This window comes from Bactrocera dorsalis, chromosome 3 (assembly GCF_023373825.1).
Source record: "Bactrocera dorsalis isolate Fly_Bdor chromosome 3, ASM2337382v1, whole genome shotgun sequence".
NCBI lineage: Eukaryota > Metazoa > Arthropoda > Insecta > Diptera > Tephritidae > Bactrocera > Bactrocera dorsalis.
This window is the reverse complement of record NC_064305.1, coordinates 48,370,998-48,393,381: the sequence shown is the minus strand read 5'-3', so window position 1 is coordinate 48,393,381 and position 22,384 is coordinate 48,370,998. Positions and strand designations below refer to the sequence as shown.

Genomic DNA, 22,384 nt, shown 5'->3' with positions numbered 1-22,384 from the left:
AGCTTTTCGCGCAGGACTCTTTGACTGGAACGTAGACTCCAACTTTTTCCACATTTCGTGTGAAGTTTCGCATTCAGTTATCCGACCCAATTCTGATGGTGTAATTGAAAGCATTATATCAGCACAGGCCTTCTGATCGAAATGTATCCACTTCGCTGCGTTGTTGTCGTTTGGACAAGGTATAGCTCCAGATGCGTAGCTCCATAAATCAGCTTTCACAAGAATTGCACGCATGTGCAACTTCCACGTATCGTAGTTATCCGCGTTTAGCGGATCAATCCTCACTGCTGAGCTCGCCATTTATACCACTATCACCATATATGATGCAATTGATGATGTACGAATCTTTTTATTTAATACAGATGATAAAATATGACTTTAATTTAAAAATGTATGCCCTGGGCCCATAACCTGTTGTTTTATGTGCGTTTATTTCAATTAATTTTACGGAAGTGAGTTATATTAGTTACAGATATACAGGGTAGGCCATTTAAAGTTGACCCATCTGGCAACGCTGTAACTTTTAACAGCGCTGACAAATCGGCTAATGTCATACCGCGTTAGAAGCGTCATTCGAAGACAATTTATACCATGGAACAGTACACTCCAAAAGAACGCGCTGAAATTGTTCAGCTTTATATTCAAAATAACTTTTCAATTGTGTTAACTCAACGTGCGTTTCGCAAAAAAAATAAAGTGAAAAGTGCTCCAGTTAAGAACACAATTAAGTCTTTATACGCAAAATTTGTGAACACCGGTAATCTCAGTAATGCCAGTCATGCATCCAGACAACGCACAAGACGTTCTGATGAAAATATCGAAGCTGTACGAGCCAGTATTGAGGAGACTCCATCGACATCGAGTTATCGCCGCTCTCAGGAATTAGACATCTCTCGCACCACTCTCCGACGCATAATTCATAAAGATTTGAAGATGTTTCCATATAAAATTCAAATGGCACAAAAACTATTTGGCAAATGGGCCATCGAAATGGCTGAAAACGAACTTGACTTTTGGCGAAAACTCATCATGTCAGACGAGGCACATTTCGTTGAATGGAGGCGTAAACAAGCAAAATTGCCGATTTTATGCCACCGAAAATCCTCAATTAATTGAAGAACAGCCTCTTTACGACCAAAAAGTAACAGTTTGGTGCGGTGTTTGCGCGAATATGATCATCGGACCGTATTTTTTCGAAGACGATGATGGAGCCACGACAACAGTCAATGGTGAGCGTTATCGAGCCATGATAACGGATTTTGTGATACCCATTATTCGCGAAAATGACATGGATAACTTCTGGTTTCAACAGGACGGGGCTACATGCCATACAGCTCGACCAACAATCAATTTATTGCGACCATTTTTCCCCGGGCGATTGATATCGAAAAATGGTGATGTTGACTGGCCACCGAGATCACCAGATTTGACGCCACCAGACTTTTATTTGTGGGGTTATTTGAAATCCAAGGTATACGCTAATAAGCCAAAGACCTTAGCTCAACTGAAAGCCAACATTCGACGTGAAACAGCCGCCATATCATCCGAAACATTGGCCAAAGTCATGGAAAATGTCGAAAAAAGAGTGCATTTAGCTGTCAAAGCTAAAGGTGCCCATTTACGCGATCTAATTTTTAAATATTAGCTGAAACAAATCCCCTTGGACCAAAATAAATTATTTTTGAAATGAACAAAAAACATTGTTTTCTTTTGTTCTTTTTTTTTAGAAACAAATGGGTCAACTTTAAATGGCCTACCCTGTACATGACAGCTTAACTTAAGTTACAGTGCTATGGATTCTTCGCAGGGTTGCAATTAAATTGCTTCGTTCTCTCCAACAAAAAGTACTAAACATTACATAACAAAATTATATTCAAATATTTTTCTTAATTAAAAAAAATAATACTTTATGAAATTTCCATATCAAATATTTATATGTGCAAAAAATTATTTCAATCCAAGTACATATCTTTTTATTTATAAATGAAATAGTTTTGAATTTGTTAATAAGGGATTGTATTATCCTTATGTATCTTCAGCAATTGGACACGATGAGGCATTGACTCCACCAGTTTTTTTAGTACAGACATATCAATTTTGTCCCATTCGGCCACAATGGCATGCTTCAGTTGCTTAAGGCTGTCATATTGCTTGGAAGATGCATAAATTTTGCCTGAAACAATTCCCCATAGAGCCTCGATCGGATTCAGATCTGGACTTAAGGCAGGCCACTCCAGCAATTAAAATTTTCCGAGAGTTAAAGAAGGCCTTTGTCTTCTTCGCAACATGGATCGGTGCATTGTCTTGCTGAAAAATCCATTTATCGCCATGTAAATCATCAGCAAAAGCAAGGAGTTCATTTTCCAACAAAACAATGTAGATTTCTGCATTCATTGTTTGGACTTGCCTTTTGATGAAAATGCTGTCCATACCATTAGCGATCCACCACCGTGAACGCGTTTATGGCATGCCCCCCGTGGGAGTCTTAAATCCCTCCAATATTTATGAAGACCATCTGGCCCATCCAAATTAAATTTTTTTTGCCATCAAGGGTACCTATACGACCACTACGCTTAGTAACTCCATAGTTATCTGGATTTTTCAGAAAGTTTGTTATTGTGTTCCGATGCCTCTTTACAGAAAAAGCAATTTGGCCAACTTTCATGCCAGATTGACTGATTCCTTTAATCAATCCACGGTCCTCATCTGATAATTCACTTCCACGTGGCATTTTCCTACAAATTCAAAAAATTGTAATTTACTTTTGTCGTCTTAAACCTTTAATCATGTACTGTTACTTACTTAAAAATTTGTATCTCCGCTTTTTCTACTGATATGTTTACTTGGCACCAATCCGAACACAAATAGTTCATTTTGCACATATAAATATTTTATACGTAAGTTGCGACTTGCTTTATTAGAAATAACGGTACTATGAATACGGTGACGCTAAACCATAAGGTAATTACAAGAAAATATGCATACCAAAAATTTTTGAGGTACCGTTAGTAGAACATAAATTACAGAGAAAACCAATTTTGCACATATAATTATTTGACTGAGGTATTTACATATATGCATACATATGTACAAACGTGTTTATTCTTACTTTTATCCACAGCTTATTTTTAGATACATTTTTATAGCTTATGATTTTTTATGGAGCGCCAGCTTGAGCCTATATTGTAAATTGTCACTTAAGAAAATTGGAAGTGATGCAAAAGAAACTTTTAAATATGATAGCCTCCTCTGGCACTTTTCCACTGTGAATCTGCATCTTTTGTTTAACACGTTGACGGACACTTGCGTCTATAGCCGTCAAAGCGAAGTTCACTATGTGGCATGACGGCGACAGCCGTCTAAAACGAAACGGTTGTTTACAGACACTGCGGCGATCGCAGCACAAATGTGCATTTACCGGCGTACAAGTAGAAGCCTATTGTGTTTTGGAAACAATTTTTTAGGTTGAATTTTGTTTTCCATCTGTTGCACGACTTGCAGCATCAGTACGCATGTGGTTGCGAAGGGAGTAGTGCGATCGTGTTTTCTCTTGACACATAGTGTCAATTTTCGAACTTTACTTGTTCCTACTGTCCGTCAATGTGTTAATATATAAGTAATATAACTCCAAATACTTCAACACATAATTGATTTTTTTTATAACCATAGTATAAGCTTTCACTATATTAAAAAATCTACTTTAGCTCAGCCTGCTTTAATAGTTGCTTCTAAATCTTTCTTGGTGTAGCTTGTATTTTAGTAGTTCTGAAAACAGCCTTTTCTCTCAGCCCTGTCAAATACTTTGTTAAAATGTTATGAATTTATAAATATTAATTTTTATCTTTAAAATCCCGCATTTGAATTAAAAATAGAAAAATCTTCGAATGCAGAAACGCGTATAGCCCTCGTTAGTTCACGAAAAGAAATTTTTTTAATAAAACATATGTATACACTAGGCATCAAATGAAAGTATAAATTTCACAGATGTTATTTCAATGCAGTTTTATTAAAATAAACAATTAATAATTCATACATTAATATTACATTTACATAGGTATTTAAATAACAAATTATAAATTAATATATATTTTTTCCCCGGAATAGTAAGAAAAAATTTTGTTCCAATTTAAAAAAAGGATTCTTAAATAAAAGTGGTCAAAAGAAAGTATAAATTTTGAAAAAAAAAATATAAAACGTTTGGTTTAAAAGTAAATTTAGTAATTAATATTGCCTTCTTTATTCTGAATTACTGCATGAAGACGTTTTGGCATGCCTCGAACCAAATTTTCTAATATTTCCATTGGAATAATGTCAAGTTGACGCTTCGTCACTAAGTAAAATTATTCCATGTTTGTACGACTGCTTTTTGGTATTTTGGAATTAAAAATTAACCAAAAATGTTTAAGGGAGTATTCTACTCTAGAATTTTGAATAAAATCGATTTTTTTCATATATTTAAAGTTTAGACCCTTAAGAACATATCCTCCAAAGCATGTTTAAAAATTAAAATTATTTTAAGAGCTACAGTTACTTTAGTGACGCAGTACATAGCCCGGTTCGGCCGTATCGACTATGAGTCACTTTTTTAAACGCGTTTTTCTCGAAACTACTTTTTTCCACACGGTACCGGCATTATCTCAAGTTCTATACAACCGATTTGCTTGAAATATTGTGTGAACCTTCTTTATAAATCCTTTATCGTTCCTACCAGCATCGTGTCAAAATTTTGTTTTTAATATTTTAAAAAAATTCAGGAATTTCAAAAAAAGGGTAAAAAATGATTTTTATTTTCAGGCAGTCGCCATTTTTCAAAAAAAAAATGTTTTCGTGTTCCCTGAGGTAGGGACTATAACAGCATCCTTACTGATTAAGAATTTCTTTTGATTTTTTTTTCAGACCACCAGGAGAGTCAGGATCAATGTCATTAGGATGCGCCATGCGCCCCCCTCTAATTATTTTAATTTTTAATATTTTTTTGTAAAATTTTTTTTCTGTTTTCTTAAGATATCAATAAAAACACCATAAAAAATGGGTAGTAAAAATATATATATTTTTTTAAATAAAATTCAAAAAACTGTCCAAAATTTGATTTCTAGACTAGAATACCCCTTTAATTGCATTTAAATCCGGTGACTGAGCTGGCCAGGCCAGTTTTTCTTTAAGCCTTCTTCAAAAAAGCGAGTAGTCAGGCGAGATGTGCGTTGGGAGTCGTTATCTTATTGGAAGATAAACGACCCCTAGTTCACTTTTTCTGCATTTTTTTTTAAATCTCGCTAACAATATCAACAAATGAAGCAACGCTCATTCGTCCATCGATTTTAAATACACTACCTACATCAAATTTTGAGAAAAAGCCCCAAAACATGAGAGAATATCCTCCATGCTTCACTGATAATTGTATGCACTATTGTTTTAAGCGATCAGAAGGTTTACACCACACTTCCTTACTCCTTAGCTCGAATTTGAATTCATCGGCCCAAATTAGTTTATCTCAATATGTGGTTGGCATATTTGGATATTGTTTTGCAAACTCTAGTCCTTTTTTCCTACTCGAAATGGAAAACATAGGTAATTTTTTTGCAACATAGTTTTTAAAACCAGATGTTTGTAGTTTTCTTTTCATTGTACTAATGGAAACATCCAAATCAAAACTTTCAATCAACTCCCGCGATAAAATATCAGGCTTTTCAGGAGCTTTTCTACAAGTCGCTCAGCGTGTATAGAAATTTTGGACTTTGGCCCTCCACCGTATTGTCTTGCATGTGCTCCTTCTCTTGGAGTGTTTAAAAATATTTCTTCTTGCCTCTCTGATCGAAATGGAATATTTTTAATATATTTTTTGATACGTTTCACCTCTCTTTCCATCTTCTACAGTTAACATCCGATTCTCTTAAATTTTTTTTTATATTTTTTACTAAGAACAGCACAAAAAAATTTTCACCATAACAGAAATTCCCTCAATAAATACAAGAGTATGAAATATGTAGTAAAATTCAGTTTTACCTCGAAAGAAATGAATCAAAACTAAAACAAGACAAAACGTTAACTTGCACCGAACTAACTATGTGTTCAGTTTGTATGGCACCTATATGCTATAGTTAACCGATCTGAACAATTTCTTCGGAGATTACATTGTTGCCTTAAAAAATAATCTATACCAAATTTCGTAAATATATCTTGTCAAATGTGAAAGTTTTCCAACAAGCATTTGATTCCGATCGTTCAGTTTGTATGGCAGCTATATGTTATAGTGGTCCGATATCGTCCGTTCCGACAAATGAGCAGCTTTTTGAAGAAAAAATTACGTTTGCAAAATTTCAAAACGATATCTTAAAAACTGAGGGACTAGTTTGATATATTCAGACGGACAGACAGACGGATATGGCTAAATCGACACAGCTCGACATACTGATCATTTATATATACACTTATAGGGTCTCCGACGCTTCCTTCTGGGTGTTACAAAGTTCGTGACAAACTTAATATACCCTGTTCAGGGTATAATTATACTTTCAATTGACGCGCACTCATAGGGTTACCAGCGAAGACTAATCACTCTCGATGGAGTAAATATTTTTTGCGTCTAAATAATAAGTGAAAATATTACTCCAACCGTTTATTTACATAACGGTGCATCTACATAAAATGCTTTATGAATTTAGTCTTAACCGAAAATGTAGGAAGTAAGTGAATAATCTGAGGTTGCCAGTATACATTACATTTAATACTTTCATTTGATGCCTGGCGTTCGTCTCAATTCAAAACACATGTCATTGCTGTAAACAACTATTTCGATGTAAAATAGAACGACTTCGAAATCGATAAAATTGTTCGGTTTACTGAACACCTTGATTGAAATCATTTTACTTACATTAGTAAAAACGAAATCACATCAATTTCATTCGAATGCTTCCTGGATCATGCTTGAATAATACTGAAATTAAAATCAAAAAACTCATCTCTTTGTTTATATGTATTTGGCACCTCAAAAAATAAAGAAATATTGCTAAAACTAATTTTTTGTTAAAATTAATTTCCACCACTATCTTTTGCAATAGTGTCTGTCACTAACTTTTGTTTTAAACTAATTGCTTCCGCTTGTACCGTGATAATGTCCGACCCTTCTCTTCTGTTATATATGCTCATTAGCGAGTTGGGCTTACCGCTAGATTTATATTAAATGGATTCTGATGTCGAACATGGAATACGGGCAGTTTCTCTTGAAACCCCATTACGAATTTATATAGCATCATCATAAACACGATCACCGGTCAAGATTGTCATGTGAAAATTGAAAATTAAATTTATAACCTTCAACAAACCTTTCATGGCATCGCTATACATTGTACCCGCTTCCGATAAGTCTTCGCAAGTTTTGGCTTTATTATAGCTTAGGGCATGACTGGTGCACCATCACGTTATTAAATTAAACATATACAAGCTTTTAAGAAATATTATTATTATTATTAATATTCGAGGATTCTTTTATACCTCAAGTTGCTTATTTTCTAACATAAGGGCGTCTTTCTCGGACAGCAGCATCTCTTTTTAGCGTTGCAGCGAAATAAAATCAAAAGTGGATTATAACTTTTGTTAAAACTTACCATTACCTTCATTTGTTTAATACAAATGCCTTTTTTTATGTATTTTCAGCCAGAACTTTATCTATGTACGCCAGTAAAAGTCGACTATACTACCAGCTATTTTATAGGTATGTTACATAATCTAATTTACATACAAGTATATTTATTTATTAATTTTTTTGTAATCAATATATTACCAAATATTTATAAGTTGTAAACTGATAATTTTTTCGGAAACCAAATATTATGGGAAGTACATATACATAAGAAAAGTAAAGTCCTCTCTCAACGAACAAAGACCAAATTCTATAAGTCACTTGTTATTCCCGCCCTGCTTTATAGTGCGGAGGCATGGACATTGATATCATCTAATGAATCGGTCTTAACCCTCGTCGAGACCAACGGGTCTGGTCAGGCATATTTTGTTTTTAAATGTTATTTAAATATATTTAGAGTGTAGCGAACGACTTGCGCTTCAGGTAGCTTCCTAGAATTTTATTGTCTATAGAATTGAGAAAAAAATTCAAGGATATCGTATCGAAAAGGACGAAAAAAGGATATTATAATATTACACCTAAGTCGAGACCAATGGTGCTTGGCTAGACCCCATATATTTTGTATGAAAATATATGAACTTTGGTATGTTTCTATCACTTCGCACGGTTGATTTATCTGTTTTCATGTTCGTTACATGTCCAAATTGGTTTATATGTTTATCTAGGTCAAATACTTTAGCCGCTAGAGCGTTTTAAAGGTTAAGAAAAATGTAATTTTTCTCAAAATGTTACATTTTTTGTGAACGCTATTGCCACGCCCCTGGTAGGGATAGAAAGGAGGTTGAAGGCTTTCCTGAAAGCCCCAGGGGTGAACTAACTCGCAAAATGGTTTTGATCCCCCGGCCCCACACCCCTCCAACTGTAGTGAAACAAAGGGGGGACATGGTAAAACCCATTTTCGCCTATTGCCACGCCCCCGGTAGGGCCTTGGGGGCGAATTATACATTTCCGGAAAGCTCTTTAATATACCTAACCGGTGCAATTTATTTGACCTACCTACGTCAAATACTTTAGCCACTAGAGCGTTTTAAAAGGTTAAGGAAAAATGTATTTTTTCTCAAAATGTTACATTTTTTGTGAACGCTATTGCCACGCCAAGCGTGAACAAGACAAGTCAATTTGATTTCAATCAAATCGAGAGGTAAGAAATTTCAAAAATGTATCTATATTGTACATATATGTAGCGTAAATACAACACGTATTTCCATACAAATGTATGTAAACAGATAGGGGCCTATCCAAGCACCATTGGTCTCGACTAAGTGTATCAGACCGTTGGTCTCGACCAGGGTTAATAATGTTCAAAAGAAAGGTTTTGCGGAAGACTTATGGTCCTTTGCGCATTAGCAGCGGCGAATACCCCAGTCGATGGAACGATGAGCAATACGAGATATACGGCGACATTGATATAATTCAGCGAATCAAGAGATAGCGGCTGCGCTGGCTAGGTCATATTGTCTGAATGGAAGAGAATGAATGCGGCGAAAGCAGAGAAAGACCTCCATCCATTGGAGAGATTAGGTGGGGAAGGACCTGACTGCAATTGGTATTTGGAATTAACTCCTAATACCGAAAAGAAGAAACTGGCGGAAATGATGTCTACACAAGTAAAGAAGACGAAGAAGACATATAAGCCGATTTGATTATTTTTCTCATTTAATTTTTAACGGTTTTAGCCAATTTTTAAACAAAGTTTGGAGGTCATAAAAATAATTGTTGAGATATGCCCACTGCTCCAGTTGAAATCATTACTATAATCATAGTCATCATAAAAGAAAAAATTTCCCCAGAAATGTTCTGTAATATTAAATTACTGAAAAATGCAATGTGTGCCCTAAAGATAACATTAATACTATTTTATTTAAATGAAAAATATATACATTCATCCTCTTTCAAACACACCTAACTTCATGTAAGGACGACAAATGTTTATAGCAATTTCAATAAAAAAGAAACAACTCATTAAATCATTTTTTTGTGTTATTTTTCCATACATACCTTATAGAGCCATACATTCAATGTTGTATGAACATTTGACTGTAAAAAAAATAGTCAATCGCTGAAAAAAAACTCGTGTCGATTGGTAGAGATAAATGTTAAATATATGATAGCGGTGCTTCGAAACACGTCTATGACATCGTGACAAATGATAAATCATGGATTTATGCATATGAGATCAAAAATAAACAGCAATCGACAGTATGTGTGTTCGAAAACGAGCCGAATTCCACAACAGCTGTTCGCGTGTGAAGCACTTCCAAGCAAATGGTTGATTGTTTTATTTCAAAAAACGAGGCAGGACGGACCACTATAACAACACAGAACAGTAATTTTTGAGTGCTACGCAACCATTTGTTTTGCCAGTTGTCTTTCAAAAAATCAGGAAAACTAATCGGCAAAGACAGATCATTCTTCACCACGACAGTGCTAGGTCTCACACATAGACCGAAATAACTGCATTTTAGATCATTCAAAACATTGGTTCGATGAATCATCCCCCGTATAATCCTGACTTGGCACCAATGGATTTGTTCGTATTTTTGTGCGTAAAAAATATACGGGTCAACGTTTTTCGTCACCTGAAGAGACGATTTACGTGTTCAAATGGTATAGAACATCGTGTCTAGTGGTATGTGTATTGCATATTAGAGGAACTCGCACAAAAAGAGAAATGAAAATATGAAAATTAATGTTAAAACCAAAGTTATATCATTATTTACTTGCATTTCTTATGGTTTCAAAATATATTTATCTTGATTTTGTTCCGATCTGAATAATTTGTTTGAGATTGCAACTTTGCTAAGAAAAAGGAGTCTGCACAAATTCAGTTTATTATTCCAAAAATTGAGAACGCATATATTCAGATAGAAAAACCGACAGACATAGGGTATGCGACGTTTTCTTCTATGTGTTACTAACTTCGTGGCTAAATAAATATATAAATGATCAGCAAGACGAGGTCCATTTCGCCATTTTTCGACAGAAAAGACGTCAAAGCTGGGAGATTGTGTCATCATCCATGATGACTGAATAGAAGGAATAGTATATAAAGGGCGTTCATAAAAGGTACAGATGGAAGAGCACAGAAAAGGCGCCAAAGCTGGGAGATTGTATCAACATCCATGATGACACTCTACCCCCACCGAGTGGCGGCGTGATAGCATCGAAAAACTACACAAAGGTTCCGACGATCATATACGAGTAGTTGATTTCTGTACCCAAAGCGGAGCACCTACAATACCGCTCGTGAATGTATGTTTTCTGACAAATAATAACGAAACCGTAAGTAATGAAAAACTCGCCGATACTACCGCAACGCAAATGAAATAACCTATAATAATAAATCGCCGCTGAAAACTTTAACAATACTAACCGCAATGGTCGATTCATACAGCAACTGCTTCGTGTAGTGGCACGTGACTACCACCGCCCTACCTAGAATGGAACTTCAGCGCGGCCATGCTCTCTATCTCGCCGCCCACATCGTCTGCAGCATTTTCAGAGGCATGCAGTCCACGCAATGCCAGCAGGTTGCCCAGGCTTATGGGCACTGCCTTTATTATTTAGCCGTAATACACGCAACAGAGGAGTGTATGTCCGTCACTCTTTGCCATCTGTGCAAAAGGCCACATCACACAATGTTTCACCGTACTCCAAAATGGGCCATCGGACGACGATTTACTCCAAGCGGTAAACCGCTGCAGACAAGCCGAGTAGGTCGGGACAACACCCATCCACCCACGCAGACACCACGTACCCATGTACACATCATGTTATACACCAAAAATCTATACCACCCAACAATCAAAACGGGCTGACTGAGGACCGGAGGTTCCCTTTTCGATTTTGGATTTCGAAACGACAACATCTTTTCCGTTGCAGTATTCTGAGTTTGTTTGGTCAACGCCGCAACAGTTATCAGGTCAAGTTCGATATTTGTAATTTATTGTGATTTCCCGATAAAGACAGCATTATTATTATCAGGGTTTTGTGTTTTTTCCTAATAACAAATAATTGAGAAACTAAGAGCGCGTTAAGTAAAGAGTGAAGGTGAGCTATTAAACACCGTAAATAAATGAACTAAAAATTTACACTACAGAGTGGCTTAAAAACGAAATTATTGTCAAAATGTTATTCCTTTGATCATTATATGACAAAAATTAATTTTCTTCAACGAAAGTTGATATTTGTGCAAAAAATGGATTGGTAAAAAATATAAATGAAATTAATTAATTATTTTTCCATTCACCGCTTAACCCTCTAAGAGGCAAAATTAAAATCGTGGACAGAAAAGATTGGGAATTTTTTTGTAGGGTAATTAGGCTCCATAAACCTCAAAAATACGATTATATTATTTTTTTTGTGCTCACAGGTGAGAATAATCTGAAGCCCGCCTCAGGGCAGCCTTGCCGGTTTAGGTCAAAATAAAGAAATAGGTGTGGATACAATTTAAAATTAATTTTATTTCATAAGAAAAGAAAATAAGAAAAACAAAAGAAGAATTTCAATAACTAGGAGAATTCAAATGCCTAAGTTTAATATTTTTTGTGATGATTGTCAAAAAAACCGTTTTACGTAGTTGAGTGGTATTAATTTGGTTTATATTTGGAACAAAAACTCAGCGTTTCTGAACTTAAGCACAATTTACAATTTCTTTTTCCATCATCTTTAGGAAAACAAATGGGAAAGTGACCATACTGATCAAAGCAGACTGGATGTTCTGCTCTTTTGCCTACATTTAGTTTCTTTCCTACGGGTGTTGATGGTGTGAAACTTGGCCGAGCAGCAGGACGATTGAGTTTGTAAGCGACAAACCAGCAGCAATTTCTTCACGGAACTCAGGCAACTTTAACAGCTTGTTATCTTGTGCTGATAGATTGTTGTTGCAATTTGTCCCAAATATATCTACGAAATGGTAAAAAAAAACCATGTCATCGGATTTCGAGTCTTTGTGAGGATACGGTAACGACCCATAAGTCCATCCATTAAGTCTACCCCACCCATATGGCTATTATATTCCCGTATAATTTGGGGGCTATCTATTTCAGTATGCTGTTTTTTCGATCGTAGCTTGCAACTTTGCCCGATTGCTCCTTTTCATTTTCTCTTTTAAATGGCTGAATGCCAACGTAAGTTGATGCCAATCTAACTGTCTTGTTGTCTTTCCAAAAAACCGTGGTAATATCAACATCATATGCAGTACCCACGTACTCAATTGAGTAGCCTCTTTTTTCGTTCTTTACATCCTTATCCAACCGAAACTTGCATTTTGGTATTCGGTTCGCTCGTATCGTGCCCAAGCTGTAGATGCCCCTTGCACGTAAATATACCAACAAAGGTAACGATATATAGAAATTGTCGAAGTATAAGATGTGATTAGCAAAATCAGGTATTGTTTGTGATAGTGGTATAACGACATTTGCAGTACTTCCAAGATCCGGCTGACCTGGTAAAAAGATGTTAACGCCAGCGCCGTTATAGACTTCGAAGCGATACGCAAATCCTCACATGAGACGAGCAATTTGATTCCCCACTTGTGGACATATACTGCCGAAGATGATGTTTTAATTTTGTACTACACATTTGCTCATCGACGCAAAGACGAGCAGGCTTTGGAACAGAATCGAACCGTTTGTTGAGTTCATCTGACAATTTTCGTATACCATTTCGGATCATATCCCGTTTTATCTTTTTCAATCCTCTCAATCAATTTCCATAGATGTGTCAAGCTTTGTGATATGTGGAGGTAAGCGCGAGTTGCTGCGGAAAGCCACTACGTTCACATCAAGCGCAAATTTTGAATAAAAACCAAAATTCTGAACCTGTAAAACAACGAGAAGAGAGAATGACTAAGGGACCAGTAGTTTCCAGGGTTGGTAAAGGATATCGTGGCCTTTTTTTAAATATATTGCTGTCAATGACCTTGCTGCGGTAGAGAAAGATGCTTCAGGTATTTTAGTAAGCGTTGATGATCCTACACGTATATCATCAATTAAACTTATATTCAAGGGCATCAATAATCAGTTGCTTCATTCATTTTCCGAATACACGTTGAAATAGCATACATATAATCGCGGTCGTCCAATTAATCGTCACTGTTAAAATCATAAACATCCTCGCCTATTTCAACTGATTCTATTAATTGGAGCAGCTCTTCATTACTAAGTTTACTTAGATTAAATTTCCTGTCATTTCTATGCTCCATTTAAAAACAAAATAAAAATAATAAAATACTTTGAAACAAAAAAATACCTAAGAAAAATTTTCGCGTAAACAGGCAAGACCGCCCTGAGACGGTCTTCGTGTTTGTGTTCTTAAAACTCGAAATACTTTTTATTTTTTGTTAAAAATTATATTAACATAAAATAAATTAACTTACTTAATCAAAAAACAATTCTTCGGTATGAATATTTCGATAAAACACTTTTTATTTTAACTTTGAAAATTTTAAAATCCGCGTTTGAATTAATTACACTTTAACACTGAAGTTTTGCATTCAACTGACGATAACAAAAAAAGGAAACGTCACAAAAGATTTGTTGATATTAAGGAAATATGAGTTGATGTATTATTCAACGGTTCTTATAACAGTTGTAGACAAAAGAAAAATTTCGTATGAGTTTGGGACTGTTTATTAAAGGCCGCCTCAGGGCGGTCTTACCTGTTAGAGGGTTAAGCGTCGGGACATCGAAATTAGTAGATTTTCAAGTAGGTTTATGTCGATAGCTGCCTGGAAGTTCGAAAATCCTTATATTAGGTATATGGAGGATAAGAGAATTACCGTTATTCATTTTTATATAAAAGCATATTACTATCCGGAAAATATTCTCTTCGATTTCAAAAAATCTAGCTCACATATTGACCGCTTTTTTCAGCATAAAGCTTCCATCTTTACAGAATCCACATATCATCACCTGAAATGAAAAACAATTATAATCAAAAAATTCGAAATTCGAACAATGTTCTTTTCGGTTAGTTTCCTCGCACTCACCGTTCGGAATCTTATATAAAAAAGAGGCAACACACAATTCCGCCAAAAGAACTCAAAAAATGTATTTTATTAAAACTTTTTTTTTTTTACAATTAACTTTCAAAATTCTCCAAATGTATTTCGCTGAATTTTATGTATAACCAAAATATGAAATTTGCTCGAATTATAAAATTTGATGTTGGCACAATATGAAAAGTTGGCACTCGGGGAAAATCGCACGGCTGGTCGTTAGCGGATCGCAAAAAGAAGTAAGTAAAAAAGGTGACGAACTTGTTTCTCCGCCCCTTTTGTTCCCTTTTGGTTGAGGTGAAAAATGCAGCGGTAACGTAGTTATGTGTGATGTGGATTGTAGGTGGTGTAGAGATGAGTGTGGTGAATGAAGCGTGCTAGCGACGTATATTTTAATGCGTTGAGTGTAGAGTGTTCTGGATGCGGGATGATTGTTGTGGTTTGGTGTTCGGTGTTGGTTATGTGTTGTGTGGGGCAGGAGACTGAAGCTCATTTAGCCATCCCGGCCCCCCTAGGCGAATATTTCAGCCTAGAAGTCGTTGCAACTGCTGGAGCGTGGCTACAACGTTGCTTAGGCCAGAGGTGCGGCGCGGATGGGGCGTTTGTTGCTGGCGTCGTGTCGACGTCCTTTTCTGTTGCCGCTGGATACGGGTGGATGATGTGGTTGGCTGTCGACGCGATCGTCCATTCCGGCTTATTGGCGGTTGTCGTACTGCACCACGGTGGTGGCTACCAGATTGTTGACCGATGTCGGGTCTGGTGGTTCGGTGCAGCATGGTGTGGTGAGGCCACATACATATCTGGCACACGTTTCCCGAGGTACACTCCTGGGTAGTGTGGGTAGGTGCCAGACAATTGAGGCAGTGGCCGTGTGCCTGGACGACGCGCAGCCTTTGCTGTGGTGGCAAACCTTTAAAAATGGCGCAGTGCATCAACCGGTGCGGTCGACGACATATTGGTCACCTAATGCGCTGCGCCTCTGCTGCTGATATGGGCGTTGACGGCAGTGCTCGCGTTCCACTACGCGGACCCGTTGATGTGGTCGTTCGGGGAGCTGCGACTGGGCCAGCCGCAACTGAGGCTGCCGCAACTGGAGCTGCCACTGGGCGTGGCACGTGGATAGTCGAGCGAATGGTTGGCGTCGGAGCGAGTGGCATGTCTGCATCCATGTTTATCTGTATGGAAGAGTGTTATTTTAATTGTAAATTTGTTGCATGAAGTGGATATGGGTATGGCTGCCACGTTGTGGCAGAAGTGGAACGTCTAGTAGATTGTTTTGTTTGATATTTTAAAATATTTATTATTTCGGGTTTATTCGAGGGTTTTTTCGTTTACGTTTCGATGTTATCGGCTGTCGGTAAAAAGCATAGTTTAACGAGCGGTCTTGTTAACTTCCCGGATTGAGTACGGAGATCAACTACGCGAATATGACCGTAGGAGCCTTGGTAAAGCTTTTCTATGCGGCCGAGCCGCCATTCGGTAGGGGAGAGACACTAGTCCTGAATCAGGACACAATCTCCAATCTTTGGCGCATTTTCTGTAATTTTCCATCGGTACCTCTTGTGGAGGTCCTTGATATAGTCTTCTTTCCATCGGCGATTAAATTATCATGGAGAATTTTAATTCTTTCCCATCTATTTAGTAAGGATAGCGACTCCACGCCTGGCTCAGGTGTGGCCAGAATGGGTGCTCCTTTTAGAAAATGCCCTGGCGTTAGGGCTGTTAAATCGGAGGGATCTTGGGAGAGAACCGTGAGGGGCCGTGAATTGAGAACGGCTTCGATTTTAGTTAATAATGTAGTAAATTCTCCATAATTAAATTTGTAGCTGCCAGCTATCTTCTTGAAGTGAGATTTGAAGCTCTTTACAGCTGATTCCCACAATCCACCCATATGAGGAGCGCTTGGGGGTATAAATTGCCAATTGATACCTTGCGGGGCGTACTTTTGTACGATGTCAGGTGATACTTGTTTAAAGAAATCCAGGAACTTTTTCTCTGTGGCTCGTTGAGCTCCAATGAATGTTTTGCCATTATCGCTCATGATTTTTGATGGGAAGCCACGTCGAGCGACGAAGCGAGCAAATGCCGCGAGAAAAGCCTCTGTCGTCAGATTAGTGCATAGCTCAAGGTGCACTGCTTTTGTCGTAAAACAGACAAAGACAGCCACGTAGCCCTTCATTAGTGTGGGAGACCTTAGCATGGACGCCTTTATTTGAATAGGCCCAGCAAAATCGACAATTGTGGTGGTGAAAGGCAGAGCGAAATTGCAGCGTTCGGGTGCAAGTGCTGCCATAATCTGCGTTCGCATTTTTTGCTTATGCATAGTGCAGATCTTGCACATGAAAATACATTTCTTGATTTGGGGCTTCAGACGTGGGATGTAATACTCTTGTCGTACCATATGTTGCATGAGGCGATGTTCGGCGTGTAGCATTAACATGTGGATATATTTCAGGAATAATGTGGCAAATGGAGACTTCTCAGGTATGATTATGGGGTGGCGTTTGTTATACGTAAGGCTGGAATTAGCAAGCCAGCCGTTTGCACGAAGCAGACCTTTCGTGTCTATAAATGGGTTTAGTACTAAGAGTGAGCTCTTTTTGTCAATTGGCTTCGATTCTCTTAGTAACCACATGTCGCGGCTGTAGTAGCGCGCTTGGGTTGATGCGATAAGAGCGACCTTTGCCTTTTGTAAGTCTTGGTGCGTCAATGCATCGCATTGGGGGAAAGTTGCTCCCTTTACCTTAAGCTTGAGTCCTCTGTGAATTTGAGAATATAGGCGACTACTCTGAGTGCTCGGCGGAACGATGAAAATCGTTCAAGGTTGTCATTATCATCCAATATTGTGTGGTAGGTGTCGATTTTTCGACTTTCGGGGCAATTATGTTGCGCATTGGCGATTGTGGTCAGGAATCAGGAGATTCTGTTAGCCACCGGGGGCCATTCCACCATAGGGTGGTGGTGGCGAGATGCAGGGGTTTGGACCCTCTTGTACCTAGAACAGCAGGATTGTCAGCACTGGCAACGTGTCGCCAAGTGGCTGATCCTACTAGGTCAAGTATTTGCGCCGTTCTATTAGAAATATAGGTTTTCCACGCGTGTGGTGGCTTTTCTAACCAGGCTAGAACTATTTCGGAATCAGACCATAGATATAATTTGTATTTTGCCATGTTTAAGTGGGTCTGCACCATGGAAACTAGCTTTGCTAGTAGCAGAGCGCCATAAAGTTCAAGTCGTGGTAGACTTATGGTTTTTAGAGGCGCAACTTTTGCTTTTGCCACTAGTAGGTGGCTTGTAGTTCGCTATCGCTTTGTGTGCGCACATAAATAGTGGCACAATATGCCTTTTCAGAGGCGTCGCAGAAGCCGTGTAGTTCCACTTTGTATTCGGGGGAATAGTTTACTCACCGTGGAATTTGTATCTGCGAAATGTCGGTCAGATTATTAGCGAACTGGGACCATCTTTCGAAGCGAAGAGGTTTCACTTGTTCGTCCCAGTCAGTTCCGTCTAGCCATAATTCTTGAATCAGGATTTTCGCTTGTATCATAATTGGCGAAAGCCATCCTGCGGGGTCGAAAAGTTTGGAGAGAATTTGGCGTTTTGTAATGGCGGATAATGCGGATATGGACTCAGTCGTGTATGAAAACTGGTCCGATATCGCATTCCATTCGATGCCCAGTGTTTTTGTTGTACTATCCTTTTCGAATATAAGGAAATTCGTATCCAACAAATTGTTTGGTATATTTTTCAAGATATTTGGCTGATTAGCTGTGATCTTTTTTAGGGGAAACCCTGCGGTGTTGAGGGCCTTTATCACTTGTGATAAGGACTCGTATGCTTGTGAGAGGCTGTGGCTCCCAGACAAGATATCGTCTACATATGTTTGTGTTTTTAAGACTTTTGTTGCCAGAGGAAATTCTGACTTTGTGTCTTCTGCCAGTTCGTGGAGTGTACGGATGGCTAGATATGGGGCACAGTTTACGCCATAGGTAACTGTTTTCAATTTAAAATCGCGTAGTGGACTATTGGCAGATTTTCGGAAAATAATCCGCTGAAATTCTTAATCCTCTTTATGTACCAGTATTTGTCGATACATCTTTTCGACATCTCCATTGAATACGTATTTGTATATACGCCAATTTAATATGAGGAACATTAAATCTGGTTGGAGTGTGGGTCCCGTAAATAGAATATCATTTAGGGAATTCCCCGAGATAATAGATCTCGAGGCATTAAAGACAACTCTAACCTTTGTGTTTTTTTTTGTCAGGCCTTACTACTGCATGATGTGGCAAGTAGAATGAGTAATATTTGCCTTTTATGATTTTTATACTCTCACAACAAAGTTGCTAAGGAGAGTATTATAGTTTTGTTCACATAACGGTTGTTTGTAAGTCCTAAAACTAAAAGAGTCAGATATAGGGTTATATATACCAAAGTGATCAGGGTGACAAATAGAGTTGAAATCCGGATGTCTGTCTGTCCGTGCAAGCTGTAACTTGAGTAAAAATTGTGATATCATAATGAAACTTGGTATACGTATTTCTTGGCTCCATAAGAAGGTTAAGTTCGAAGATGAGCAAAATCGGCCCACTGCCACGCCCACAAAATGGCGGAAACCGAAAACCTATAAAGTGTCATAAGTAAGATAAATAAAGATATTAAAGTGAAATTTTGCACAAAGGATTGCATTAGGGAGGGGCATATTTGGATGTAATTTTTTCGGAAAAGTGGGCGTGGCCCCGCTCCCTACTAAGTTTTTTTGTACATATCTCAGAAACTACTATAGCTATGTCAACCAAACTCTACAAAGGCACTTCCATATACAGTTCAAAAATGGAAGAAATCGGATAATAACCACGCCCACCTCCCATACAAAGGTTATGTTGAAAATCACTAAAAGCGCGTTAACCGACTAACAAAAAACGTCAGAAACACTAAATTTTACGGAAGAAATGGCAGAAGGAAGCTGCACTCAGGCTTTTTTTTTAATTGAAAATGGGCGTGGCGTCGCCCACTTATGAATCAAAAACCATATCTCAGGAACTACTCGACCGATTTCAATGCAATTCGGCATATAATATTTTCTTAACACCCTGATGACATGTACGAAATATGGGTGAAATCGGTTCACAACCACGCCTCTTCCTATATAACGCTATTTTGAATTCCATCTCATGCCTTCTCTGTATAATATATACATTAGGAACCAATGATGATAGCGGAATAAAACTTTAGACAAATACGGTATTTGAGCTGAGATATCCCCTTTCAAGGTCGATATCGAACACGAAGAACTCAGTGCCTAACCTAACCTAATTTTTCACCGAAAATATCGGTAAATTTCTCAGAATTTAATTCTAATTAATTTTGCAGCAAAATAAAAAAATATGTAAATGGCGGATAATGAAATCTCGATTATCACTTTATCATGCGAGAGTATAAAATGTCCGGTGACACCCGAACTTAGCCCTTCCTTACTTGTTTCGCATGGGCTTATTTCCTCCATGTGGTCTAAATGGAGGTATTCTTCTAAGACACCATCATAATCTTTTTTAAGCTCACCTTTTCTAAGTAGGTTTTTTTCCATACTTAGAAACTGCTGTATTGCAGAGGTTCGAGAGTGACCTAAGGCGAGTGTGTCTGGAAATTGTTGTTTTCGAGGTAGTCGTACGACATACCGACCATTATCTGATCTAGTAGTTGTGGCTTTGTAAAAGTCTTCACAATACTGATCTTTTGGGGTTGTACTTGAAATGGGGGGGAGTTCTTCTAACTCCCAAAATTTTCTCAATTGTGAATTGAGGTACTCGTTTGAGATTTCCTCAACTTGAGTTCTCATTGTTGTGACTGGTTCCGCAACAAGTCCACTTAGGACCCAACCGAAAAAGGTATTTTGCGCCAGAAGTGTTTTCGAAATTTTTTCAACACCTTCTATTATAATTTGTGATATAAGGTCGCTGCCTAATAGAAGGTCTATTTGAGCGGGGGTGTTGCAGTTGGGATCTGCTAGCTTTAGGTGTGTAACCTTTTGCCAATGCTTGCTATTTATATGATAGCTTGGAAGCATGTTCTTGAGTTGCGGTAAGACTATTGCATCTGCTTGAATGCGCTTATCCGCTTGGGGGGAAATTAGGGTAATGGGTCAGATTTTATTGGAGTTTTGAACTACTCTTCCGCCCATTCCCGTAATTTCAAAATTGGCTAATTTTGTAGGCAGTTGTAGCCTATTTTGTGCCCTAGGCGCAATAAATGATCTTTGTGATCCTTGGTTTATTAAGGCCCTGAGTTTAAACAGTTCTCCTCGGTGTTCGATGGAGACGACTGCTGTTGGTAGTAGTACCATACTTTGAATTTCGCTGTGCAGCGTTTGAGTTTTTAATGCCTTGGAGCAGCATGGTGTCTCTTGGCAAAATTCGGGATTTTGTGTTTCGGGAGTTGCGGTTGCAACTAAACCCGTAGCTCTTTTTGAGAAAGCGCTACTTTGAGGTGTGTTGGGAAAGTTATTTAAGTGCAACATAGAATGATGCCTTTTGTGGCAATATACGCAGTTGAATTTGCTTTCGCAATTATTGAGATTGTTTGAGTGGGACAAACAGTTTGTACAGAGTCTTTTCGATCTGACAAAGTTGTTCCTTTCATTGATATTAAGTTTTTTAAACTTTTTGCAAGATTTTAGCTTGTGCCGTCCTTTACACAGTTCGCATGACGTTAATTTATTTTGTTCAGATGTGAACGATTGATTTTTAAAAAAGCTTCTGTTTAAACTGTTGTTACTAGCTTGGGGTCTAATGAAACTTCGATTTAGATCGTGTTGAACGTTTTTGGTTCTGACCGTTTTTTTTATCTACCCTTTCCGCAATTTCGTATTGGGTAGTTAGGAAATCTTTCATCTGTTGCCACGTTGGGCATTTTCTTCGTGATGTGAGCGATTGCTCCCACAGAAGCAAAGATTTTTCCGGTAATGCCGCGGAGCATATGTTTACCAGTATGGGGTCCCAATTGTCTGTGGGAATATTCTATGTCGATAGAACCGACAAACAATTTGAAACAGTGGATTGAAGTTTTATAAACTCCTCACTTGTTTCTTTCTGAAGGTAAGTTCATTAATATGGTGACTTGTTGGTCGACTAATATTCTTTCATTCTCGTATCGTTCTTTTAGAGCTTCCCAAGCCAAATTGAAATTGTAGTCATTTAATGCGAACTGTTTGACTATTACGCCTGCTTGACCTTTGGTTTTGTATCTGAGGTGATACAATTTTTGCGCTTGAGATAATTTAGGATGGTTTATGTACACGGCCGTAAACATGTCCCGGAAGGACATGTTCATAACCTCCATGAAATGTTTCTGTATCGCATGCTGGCACTTTAAGGTGAATGCCTGAACTCGCCTCTTGGCTTTGAATTTGTGGCAGCTCTGCTCTCGGTTGTGGAGTAGGTGCAATTGCTTTAATTAATTTCAATTGATCGGAGATCATGGCTTTTGTCTCTTCATATTGGTCAAGGCAATTTTCATATTTGGCGTAAGCCGAGGATTTGAAATTTTCGGGTAGATCTGAGTCGTCAGTTGTTTCCATTGTTCATAACCTCCATGAAATGTTTCTGTATCGCATGCTGGCACTTTAAGGTGAATGCCTGAACTCGCCTCTTGGCTTTGAATTTGTGGCAGCTCTACTCTCGGTTGTGGAGTAGGTGCAATTGCTTTAATTAATTTCAATTGATCGGAGATCATGGCTTTTGTCT

General features: G+C 37.9%; 1 protein-coding gene across 1 annotated transcript in view; it reads left to right on the top strand.

Moving 5' to 3' along the window:
- The window catches only part of LOC105228784 (peptidylglycine alpha-hydroxylating monooxygenase), a 95,188-nt gene that overhangs the window by 17,728 nt on the left and 55,076 nt on the right, over positions 1 to 22,384 (top strand). Inside the window, exon 2 of the mRNA XM_049451376.1 lies at positions 7,654 to 7,711. Within this exon, the coding sequence (XP_049307333.1) occupies positions 7,654 to 7,711 (58 nt within the window). The remainder of the gene's footprint in view (positions 1 to 7,653; positions 7,712 to 22,384) is intronic.